Source organism: Rhinopithecus bieti, unplaced genomic scaffold, assembly GCF_001698545.2.
Source record: "Rhinopithecus bieti isolate Rb0 unplaced genomic scaffold, ASM169854v2 scaffold_47256, whole genome shotgun sequence".
In the NCBI taxonomy this organism is placed as follows: Eukaryota; Metazoa; Chordata; class Mammalia; order Primates; family Cercopithecidae; genus Rhinopithecus; species Rhinopithecus bieti.
The window spans coordinates 655891-667475 of record NW_016819014.1 but is presented as its reverse complement, the minus strand read 5'-3'; the positions used below and the strand labels follow the sequence as shown (position 1 = coordinate 667475).

At 41.2% G+C, this 11585-nt stretch overlaps 1 protein-coding gene across 5 annotated transcripts in view; it reads left to right on the top strand.

The window, feature by feature from the left end:
* The first annotated feature begins 6 nt into the window (after positions 1–6).
* The window catches only part of UBE2Q2 (ubiquitin conjugating enzyme E2 Q2), a 60555-nt gene continuing 48976 nt past the window's right edge, over positions 7–11585 (top strand). For 4 of the 5 annotated variants that reach the window (XM_017858013.1, XM_017858014.1, XM_017858011.1 and 1 more), the window contains exons 1-2: positions 7–489; positions 11000–11101. In XM_017858013.1, coding sequence (XP_017713502.1) covers positions 310–489; positions 11000–11101 — 282 coding nt within the window. In that variant the 5' untranslated portion in view covers positions 7–309. Of the gene's footprint in view, positions 490–626; positions 1126–10999; positions 11102–11585 lie in introns of those variants that run through there. The other variant, XM_017858012.1, reaches the window with a different exon arrangement.

The window sequence follows — 11585 nt, the reverse complement described above, 5'->3', positions numbered from 1 at the left end:
GGGGGAAGGGGGCGGGGTGGGGGCAGCCCTTTCCCAGGCGGTAGCGGGGGCGGCGTCGCTGTTGCCCTTTTAAGCCGCCGGGCCGCAGCCTCCTGCCGCTGGAGTCGGTTACAAAGGGAGCAGCCGCCCAGGCTGCCACACAGCTACCCGCCGAGGCTTCCGCGCCCCTCGCCATTTTCCAGCCGCGCTCGACGAGGCGGAGCCGCGAGAGCGCGGCCCAGGCCGGCCCCGCGGGGGCTGTCGCGGCCGTGACGGCGACTCCGGGCCCGGCTCCCCTTCCGCGCCCCTCCCGCCGGAGATGAGGGGAAGATGTCTGTGTCAGGGCTCAAGGCCGAGCTGAAGTTCCTGGCGTCCCTCTTCGACAAGAACCACGAGCGATTTCGCATCGTCAGCTGGAAGCTGGACGAGCTGCACTGCCAGTTCCTGGTGCCGCAGCCAGGCAGCCCGCACTCGCCGCCGCCGCCACTCACGCTCCACTGCAACATCACGGTGAGGCGCCCGGCCGCGGCCCCGCGGGGCAGGGCGAGGACGGCGAGGGGGCGCTCCGAGTCCCGGGACAAAGGGGAGCCGCCTGCCCCGGAGAGGCTCCGGCTCCCCGGGCGGGGCTGGCCCGCCCCTTTCCCCCGCGACTGGCCCAGCCCAGGCCCGGTTGGGACTGAGAGAGGCTTGGGTGGGAGGAGGCGGAGGGCGCGTCTCTAGGGCTTCTCGCGCGGGGCTGGCTTGGGGGCTTCTGGCCCCTCTCGGTCCCCGTCGCCTAGCCCCGAGGTGGGAGTCCGCGGCGGCCGGAGCCCTGATGGGGCCCATGGCCGCCCTCAGCCGGCCTGCTCCCGGGACCGCGGCGGGGCGGGGCGGCGCGGCTCCGGCTGTTGTTTGAGCCCAGGCGGCAAAGGGAACGGCTCATAAGTTTTAACGCCTCATTTTTCAGTCAGATTTTCCTCGTTCTCGCTTGGTCAGCCAATTATTTTTAAGTTTGCGTTTAAGGGGAAACTGACAATGAGAATGGACTCGTTGACGGAGGAAAAGTTGGAATGCAGACTCTGGTGCTGTTTGAGCGACCCCTCTCCCCCGGGCCTGGCTGCGCGCTGCTGTGTTCTGGAAAGGCGCCTAGTACCGTCGATGCGGCAGGTGGTGTTGAGTGTGTATTCGTGTGGCCCCTCCTTTGTGTGTAGACTTCGAAAATGGATAGGTGAAAGGAGATACGCGCCAGGGCTGCTCCCCGGAAAGATCACTTATGTCACAAAGCTGAAAAGACACTTTTAAAAACTTACTCATTAAGCAGAAAGCTCAGAAACCCAAGGCTTGATAAAGGAATTGAAGTATTTTCTCCATAAAAGTGTATTGTGAAGCTGTTCGTCGTGAAATTGACTTAGGATATTGGTCCAAACTGCAGAATATTCTCTTGGTTATAGTAGGCGTCAAGGTGGTGGTTTCGGGCTCCTCTTCAAACATGGCTAAAACCAAGTCTGTTGTTTTTAACTCCCTTTGGTTGAGTCAGTGGGTACTCAAGTGCCTGCAGTGTGGCTGGCGTTTGCAAAAAACCTTGATGTTATAATTGACCTTAAAATGGTTACCAGACTATCTGGGGAGAAGGTGTGTTCATTTAAAAAAAAAACAAAACAAAAGCAAAAAAACCACGCAGTCAAGTGCTGTACTGAGGAGAGAATTCATTTACTGAATGAATACGTCTGAGTGTTCTGGGCACTAGTGTTGCAGAATTGAGTGGAGCAGTCCTCACTTTCAGAACCCCATTTTCTTGGGGGAAGAGTTCAAGAAAGTGACAAATCCTCTGGTATCATCATGAAAGCCAAAGGGAGCAACTAATTTTGACTTGGGGGAGGTGCCCTTCAGGGAAAGGCTTTGATGAGAGGCTGAGACAGTTAGAGACGAGCTTCCACAGGTGAATACAATTTTGGAAGACTGGCGGAAGGGCATTTTAGACAGGAAACTCCACCCAAAGAAGATACGGAGACTTGAGAAAGTGTGGTTTGCTTAGAAGTAGAAAATTTATGCTCAGACTTGAGAGGCCCACGATATAGGCTGGAGAAGGGGAAGATTTTCCAAGAGTGGAAAACAAAGTGTAGTAGTTCTCATGAAGCAGGTGTTTTAAGGAGACTGCCCTGAATGGCTTCGAGGATGATTACTCTGGTAGAAGTTGAGGCATGGCCAGGGAAAGGTAGGGCTGATTTGAATGATAGGAGGCTGAATCTGTAGGCCGTGGGAAGCTACTACGTTTACTCAGGTAAGTTGGGAGAGTGTAACTGCCATCCAGGACTGGAAGTGGTTCTCTCCAGTGGGTGGCATTAGGAAATGTGGTTATCCCAGTGGGGGTAGGGTGGTCTTGTTGCTGTGCCGGCGTTTAGTGCTAGGAGTACAGGGATATCAAATGTAACATTCAGGCAGTCTGCCATAGCAAAGAATTATCCCACCTAAAGTGCCACTGGTGTCCCATCGAGAACCGTATTGGAGGCTGGTAAGAGTCTGCTGCAGATAAAGATAAGGAGTGATGACCTGGATTAGGCAGTGGCAACAGAAATGGAGCAAGAAGTGAATGAGACACTTTCAGTACAAGGAGGGATTTGGTGAGGACTAGTGTAATGGCACCCACTGCTAGGTAGAAACTATTAAAATTGAGGTGCTAGTGAAATATGACAGACTATCAGGAGAGAATTGTCATGGCAGCTGCTCAGTACAAATGTCTGCTAACTCTTAATTATGGAAAAACATCAAACGTACAAAAGAACAGTGTAATGTAGCCAGCCTCAACAATGATGAACTTTTGGCTAATCCTCATCTGTACTCCGCTTTGGATTATTTTGAAGCAGATTCCGGACAGATCACTTCATCTGTAAATATTTCTGCTTGTATCTTTTATTATTATTATTATTTTTTGAGACGGAGTCATGTGCTGTCGCCCCAGCTGGAGTGCAATGGTGCGACCTGAGCCCGCTGCAACCTCCGCCTCCCAGGTTCAAGCAATTCTGTTGTCTCGGCCTCCAGCGTAGCTGGGATTACAGGTTTCCGCCGCCACACCTGGCTAATTTTTGTGTTTTTAGTAGAGACGGGGGTTTCGCCATGTTGGCCAGGTTGGTCTTGAACTCCACCTCAAGCGATCCACCCACCTCGGCCTCCGAAAGTGCTGGGATTACACGAGTGAGCCACCGTTCCTGGCCGTAAAGACTCTTTTAAACATGGATGAGTGTTTTGATAAAATCTACATGGCTTGTTCATGTCGATACCATTTGCTTTGAAGGGAAAGATCAAAGGAAAAATGGGGTTGGATTTCAAATGATTTGGTTTGATTTATGATTTGTTATTCTCTAAAGCTGTAACTCTTAAAAGGTAATGAGTTTGACTGACTTAACTTTTCCTCTTTAGACAGTTCAATTATTTATTGAGTTCTACATGCTAGGCCTTGTCGTCTTTATACTTACCAAGAAACATCCTTACGCAGTTTCTCTAATGTTTGAGAAACTAAGTTGTTTTTTCACACGTGCATGCTAGTTCCTGAAGAGTCCTGTACAGGTGCTCTGCCGGCTTTTCCTTTCACGCTTCTGTATCAGCTGTATTTCCCCCTGTAGAATGTGGCCCCAGCCTCCACCCCTTAACCCTACCCCATATGTCTTTATATACCTGACCATCCCTCAAGGCTCTTCTGGGTCATATTTAGTTCATGCTGATATTTCCCCTTCTTCCCATCTTTAGTCCTTACTATTTTTGCTTTTGTCATGTTTTCTTACGCTGTATTGTGTAAGCCTTAAATTTTTTTTTTTATGGTGGCAGGGGAGAATATTTTATAATTATGCTTTGTGCTTTTTATCTTCCACTCAATAAATGCTTCATAAATATTGAGTATATGGCCCTATTCTAGCTATATTGTATTTGAACAAAAATCTTAATTGCCTTGTAAGTTAACTGCTAAGAATTTGTCAAAAGTGCAGAGATAACATCAAGAACTTGTCATGGGTAGTACAAAAAGGTCTCTAAGGGCTTGAAGGAAGTGTGTAAATTGACTTCATATGAGAGTGTAAGAAGTGAAAAAGACTGAACAGAGTAGATGTTTTACTCTGTAGGCCAAAGGAATTGAGCTAATTCTTTTCCTGTTTTATAAATTTGTCCTAATCTTAAATAATGAAGGGAAAAGAGTGCTCTTTTCAACCTCTGGGAGTCCTTTTTATTCTTTTCTGTGAAGCCATGATATGAAACATTGCCTGTTACACAAACTTAAGTATAGTTTTTCCATCTTCAGTAAATTAACCTGATTGCCATCTAATTAGTTGTTACAATCACACTGAAATGCAAAGCAGCTTGTTTTAATAACCTGTGCAGCCTTACTGGGAGCTAGTATATGGCTTTCTTTTAGTCCTTTTGAAGTATTTAACATAACTTGGCAACTCCATTACTCCTTTTATGGACTTTTTGGCATCTGGGCACTCTTGGTAGGGAATCACTGTTTTAGAATGAAAAATCTCCCCTAGTAAGTAAATTAGCTAGTAAACAAATGAAACTTCATTTTTTATATTACTTGCAGAGCATAAATTGTTACCCTTTCTGCATAAGTGGCTGTTTGCTAGGCTGCTTTTAGTGGGACTTTTTTTTGATTGGTTAATTAAATTTCTATTGATTATTGCCAAAAGCGCGTACCCCAACAGCAAGATACTAAATTTTAGAAATGTTGGAGCTGTGAATCCAGGAGAAAGTGAGAAGTTTAGCTTTTATTTAGTAGTTAGGAGCTTAAGTAAATCACTTCTTTTACTGTGTTTCTGTATATAGTAGATAATATTTTTTGCCCTGCAAGAGAGCATATAGAGGACAGCTCTTTGGCAATGATATTGTGTTCTACAAATATAAAAGTGATGGTGTCATCTGGAGCTGAAAAACACTTTATTTTGAAAATGTTTTATAACAGCTTTTCGTGGGAAATAAAGCAATGCTGTTAACTTTATCTTGCATTTTTCTGGTCTTTACTGTGATTAAAAAGTAGTCCAGTCAAAGTTATACAAAGGAAATAAACCTGGACTAAGGAGCCTAAGACTTTCTTTTTGGTTTGCCCTCCTGGGACAGATTACCTTTCCAAATTCAATTCATGGAAAAGCATTTGGAAATATCAGAACTGTCATGTTAAGCACCTAAGTGGTACTTTCATTCCAGAAGAATCATTGTTTTCATTTATCTGACCAATTTATAATATAGGGTCAAATTCCTAGTGGTTATCTATGCTCTCTCATCCCCATTTTTATCCCTGTCTTTGAAAGGAACAGATACATGAAGAGGAGACTTAGGTTTCCCTTTCGTGAATAGTATATCCCTTAGTATCTTGATTTTTTTTTTTTTTTTAATTTGGTTAAACTTACTTAGACCTGGAAAAAGGTAGTATTTGATAAATGTCAGCTAGTTGAGGGGTGGGGAATTGAGTTGAATGGAAATAGTCACTGCCAAATGTAAAGCATGACTGGAGAGCCAGAGTGATAAAGCAGGGGTCCCTTTTTCCAGATCCTTTGTAACAGTGTTATGTGATCTCTTCTAGAAGATTCTGAAAGATAATCCTGACTTGGAACCTAGGAAACCATCCAGTGGGTTTCTGCAGCTTAGGTGGTTCAGATCCTCATCAGCACCTTTGTTTTCTGTGCCTCAGTTTGCTTACAATGATGTTCTCAGTAGCTGTAATTTGCTGCTTGTGTTTGAATACTTAAGCATTTTCTTTTTGGGTTTATAAGCATTTTTATTTTAACAAGAGTTAGAAGTTTTACTCTGCTGTTGTGGGCTATAGGTTAGCTACTTGGTTGTTTATTTGTAAAATGACTAGTAGGGAACCATGTGTGTGCATTTTAAGTATCTTTTGTTGTCAGAGCAGTTAGAATTTTATTAAGATATTATATGCTAATTCAATTTACTTCATTCTCCACCCCACATTTATTGAACAGCAAAGTATGAAAGTAATGTGTCCCATAACTAGCCTTCAGAAGAATTGCAACTGCTATATCTCTGAACCTTAAAGAAGTTTGTGCATCGTTTTTAAAAAAATTATGAAATCCCTGAAGATAGCTGTGTCCTACATTTGGAAAGATACAAAAACTGACCATTCTGGCAGGCAGTTTTGGTTGTTGGTGCTTGAGATAGAGCCACACAATGATTTCAGTGGATTTATGGAGAAAATAGATACAGAAAGTTACTTCTAAATAAGACAAAAAAATCTTTTCTTAAGCAGTGACAGGTAAAGAGGTTGGCTTGGTTAATCTTCAGTTGTGTTTCCCTGTATTAAGACAGTTTTATGGTGGGGATGGTAGTGGTGATGAATTTGTTTGAAATTTGTCCACTTAAAATAATCTTTATGGTAGCTGTCACAGACAACTTCATCCTCACAGGCCTTAAAATTACTATGAAACTAATAGGATGGATGAGAACAGAGGACCTGAATAATTAGATGCTTAGATAATTGTTCTGTGTTTTCATAACTGTGGTGAAAAAGAGCAGTGCTAGAAGCACTTAAACATTCTATGTACGGGAAAACTGCCTGAATTTGTATTGGAATTTTTGAGCACCATTCACTGTTTAAAAACTGACATATTGTAGGTCATATTTATTTTAAAGAGAAATAGTAGGAAAACTTATCTTTTCAAGATAGATATAAAGTTTAGTTAGTTAACCTGATCAAAATTACAGAACTTAAAGCATGTGAAAGATTGAAAACATTAATACGTAGGTTTAAATGTTGTTCATTATTTTAGATGTGTTTCAAAGTAGATTGTGTCTTAAATATTAAACTGAACAAACCTTGAAAATGATGTAGAGTTTGTGCTGAAGGTTAAGTTTCCTGGGGTGGTGGATATTTTATAATATGGAAAACAAAATCTTCTTATTGTAAGACATTAAAAAATTTTTAGTCAAAACCGGGAGATATTACTTATAATTCTACCACTCAGAATATACCACTATCAGAATTTTGTATCTTTCCAGTTATCTGCTCATATTTTTTCTCCGATGCTTATATATGTTCCCTCTCCCTTAAAAAAATCAGATTTTTTTGTAATCTGCTTTTTCACTCAACAATATTGTAGATCCATGTTATAACTTACTCTTCGTGTTTAGGCAAGATGAATTCTGACCACACCGAGGTGGCCACCCTTGTCCCTATGATTCCAGATCTCTCGGAACTAGAGGTCTAGTCTCAGGGAAAACCCAGATTTTCTTGGTTTAACCCACCTGACAGCTAATCACTGGAAATGGGGTGGGCTGGTTGAGTCCTTTGGTCAGGTTTTGTGTCAAGAGAGGGAGGTGGAAAGATGGGAGGGAAGGAGGTAGTGAAACTGGTCTCAATGGAACTATATAAGTTAATATAGAATGGCAAAGGGATGTTTCTTCCAAGGAAGAAATTCTAAGGAAGGAAGGAAAGTGGAAGGGAAGGCAGCAGTTCTCAAAGTTTTGTGGTTAGGACTCCTTTGTACTCTTGAAAATATATTGAGGACCCAAGGGCTTTGGTTTATGTAAGATGTCTGTTGGTGTTTATCACTAGAAGTTAAATCAGAAATATTGAAAACATTGACTCTTTAAAAACTCATCACATATTGTTATAAATGCTTTTACGAAACAAAATTTTCTAAGCCAAAAATAGAATAGTAGCACAGTCTTACATTTTTTGCAGATTTCATTGATGTTTGGTCTGTCATTTGCTTTTGCATTTAATTTGTTGTATGATATTTGCTTGAAATAATGTAAACAAAATCTAACCTCATACAGACACCTGGTTGGAAAAATTCTGGAATATTTTAATGGCCATTTTAGATAATTGTGGATATTCTTTTTTTTTTTTTTTTTTTTTAGATGGGGCTCACTGTGTTGCCCAGGCTGGAGTGCAGTGGTGTGATCACAGTTCACTGCACCCTCAGTCTACTGGGATTCAGGTGTAGGCCATCTTACCTGGCTAATTTTTTGTATTTTTTCTAGAGATAGGGTTTTGCCATGTTGCCTAGGCTTCTTTTTTGATACTCCATCAAAACTTGGTCTTTCTTGAACTTTGGATCTTTTACCCTTGCATGATATTATCATGCATTGATCATTTAGATAATAATGGTTCACCGAGATCTTCTAAATGTTGATACATTTGATTTTACAGTTTCAAAATACATTCATCAGTATTGCCATCAATGTTATCAGGATATTCTTGGAAAACAGTGGTGTATACAAGTTTTCAAAAATTCTAATTTTTTGTTCAAAAACTTGCATTTTATTATTAGCTGTTTTATTGTTGAATTTTATTATGGCCTGTCTGTTGTTTTCCTTGAAATGACAGAATCTTATTTTTTGAGGAAAATCCAAAAACCCAAGTTGAAATAACATTGTCAATCATCCTTTCAAGTAAAAATAGTATTCTATTAAAGTGGTTAATTCACTTCACGACTTAGTCACACAAGGGTTTTTTCTCAGGCAGTCTGTAGGAATGCTCCTGTGTACTTCCCATTTCATCATTTGAAATATTAAAAAGACATATTCAAGGATTAAGATGTAGTAAAATTTTCGCTGCTTTATCATAGATTCTTTTTATTTTTGAGACAGGGCCTTGTTCTGTCACCCAGGCTGGAGTGCAGTAGTGATCACAGCTCACTGGAGACTCGACCTTCTGTGCTCAATCCTCCTGCCTCAGTTTCCCAAGTAGCTGGGACTGAAGGCATGCAACCACCATGCTTAACTAATTTTTGTATTTTTTTGGAGAGATGGGGTTTCACCATGTTGGCCAGGCTGGTCTTGAACTCCTGGGCTCAAGTGATCCTCCTGCCTTGGCCTCCCAAAGTGCTGGGATTACAGGCATGAGCCACCATTCCTAGCCTTATCGTAGACATTCTTAAATGAAACTGATCTTTTGTTGCTCTTCCTTTTTAAACCTTTCCTGTGCATAGTGAAGAATACCATGACTACTAGTAGTTTGGTGTTACCGCCTTTATTTGTGCTAAAGTGCCAGCATTTTTATCCACCATTGTATCTTCACCCTTACAGCATATGTCAACATGTTAATGTTCTTGTAAAATAGTTTGGACCTGGGGTCTGAGAGGCCCCACTTTGGGAACCATTGAAATAAGTACTTAGACCTACAGTGTATCATATCTTTCCATCTACAAGATTAAAAACATGATTTCAGTTGTTTTTGTAATTTTCTTTATATGGTTTTGAGGGGTTTCAGTCCAGAGTGACAACATATATGTTTCTTGGCTTATGCTGAAGTTTACTAGACAAATACTAACCTAATAAAATGAGATCCTAAGTGTAGTTGCAGTTTCTTTAGCCTAAGGAAAAAGAAACCTAGAAACTAAAACAGTAAAAGTGGTCCAGATGGTATATTCCCAACGTGTGTGAAGAATTTGAATAAGAATATGCAGTACTCAATAACTAGTGTTCTTCAAGAACAGGATTAATTCTGAAGAGTTTCTCATTTAGCCTGTAAAGAGATTTGGGGCACCGTAAGAGTTAGAGGAATGAGAATAGTAAATAACTCATTATTGACCAGGTATATTATTAATGATGTCCTCCATCAATACAACTTATTCTTAAAAGAACATTTGTCAAAATTCTTTAAAAATATTCAGTTTCTGTGGCTTCAGCTATAAATCAGATTATAGTTCTCAAAGCAGTGTTTCCTAAAATTGTTTCTGCAAAATTGTTTTCCATGACTTGAACCTAGTTGTTCTGAAGCTAATATTTAATAATAATGGTTTCCCCCCAGTTTATAATAGAAAACCATACAAAGTAACAGAGTAAATGTCTGTTAGTGGGTGAAAGCACATAATGCTTAGTTCGTTAGCTTTTTTCAAAAATCACATGTATTTAAAAAGATAGGGGCCTGGCATGGTGGCTCATGCCTGTAATCCCAGCACTTTGGGAGGCTGAGGCGGGCAGATCACGAGATCAGGAGTTCGAGACCAGCCTGGCAAACATGGTGAAACCCCATCTCTACTAAAAATACAAAAAATTAGTTTGGCATGGTGGCATGTGCCTGTTATCCCAGCTACTCAGGAGGCTGAGGCAGGAGAAGCGCTTGAACCTAGGAGGCAGAGGTTGCAGTGAGCCAAGATTGCGCCACTGCACTCCAGCCTGGGCCACAGAGCAGGACTCCGTCTTGAGGTTAAAAACAAAATGCGCGTGTGTGTGTATGTGTGTGTATGTATGTAGTAATGGCATTTCTTGGTAGAACTTCGTTTGTGTGATAGGTTAAAACATTAGAATTTTATGGTGTTTGAATTAGTTTTCTATTTCTCTGTAACAAATTTAGCAGCTTAAAGCAACAAACATCTCACCATTTCTGTGGGTCGGGATTTTGTACAATTTATCTTGGGTTCACTGACTTGGCCTCTCACCAGGCAGTGAAGGTGTTGGTGGCAGCTGTGATCATCCTAAGGCAGGATAAGGAGAGAATCAGTCTCCAAGCTCACTCATGTAGATGTTGGCAGGATTTGTCTCACAGGCTGTTGGACTGGGCCTTTATTTCTAGGTGGCTTTTGGTCTGAGGCCTTTTATAATACCTCATGTGAGCCTCTCCATAGGGCACCTCTCATCACATGGCAACTGGTTTCCATCAGAGGGAGCAATGGAAAGAGCAGAAGAAGGGTGACCAAGGCAGACATCATAGTCTTTTGGTAGCCTAATTTCTGAAGTGATGTTATTACTTTTGCTGTATTCTCTTTGTTAGAAGTGATTCACTAGGTCCAGGGGCGGGAATTTTACAAGGGTGTGAATGGCAGGAGGTGAAGGTGATTGGGGCCATTTTAGAGGCTGCCTACCAGTGTTGAAGAAAATCATTGACTTCTATGAGCTATAGCAACAGACAGTGCTATGCAAGGAGAATGGCTGTCTCAAAAGTCTGGCTCCTCACATGGTTTTTAACGTGTTGTCTTTTCCCCCATACATTTTGTTTAAATCCATGGTCATCTTGCCATTTAGTGATGTGGTTTAATTGCATATTTGGGTTAGTCTGTATGTAAATGTTTAACATAGGTGTCTCTGTGTTAAACAGGAATCCTATCCATCTTCTTCACCAATATGGTTTGTGGACTCTGATGACCCAAATCTGACATCAGTTCTGGAAGGTCTAGAAGATACTGAGAACAACAATTCGGTAAGAAAATAAGACAAGCTATTTTCTTTTTTCCTCATGAACATTACATATAGAAATTAAATGTTAAGAGATAATATGATATAAAAGCATGATTAATGATTATAATCTTGTAGGAATTAAAGAGTAGGTTTTTTGTTGTTGTTGTTGTTGTTGTCCTTCAAATTCTGTTTACTACCTGGTCTCTCTTTTTTATTTCCCACATGTCTAACCTTAATTTCGATTACGAATTAGGGATCTCTTTTTTCCCTGAATTCTAACCACTAAGCCAAACAAGCATTTTGGGCAGAGATCACTAGCCAAGGTGGGAAGCAGAAAAAAGACCAAGGTGGAAGTGAAGGAAGAGATGGGGAGAATGACACCAGAACTAGTATGAGGGAATTGCCTTTTCTTTCAAGGTCTGTAAGTGCAGCAAAAGTCAAAGATATTCAAATATAAAGTTTTATTTTGTTTTAGTATATAAAGAAATATAACTTTCTGTGTTGCA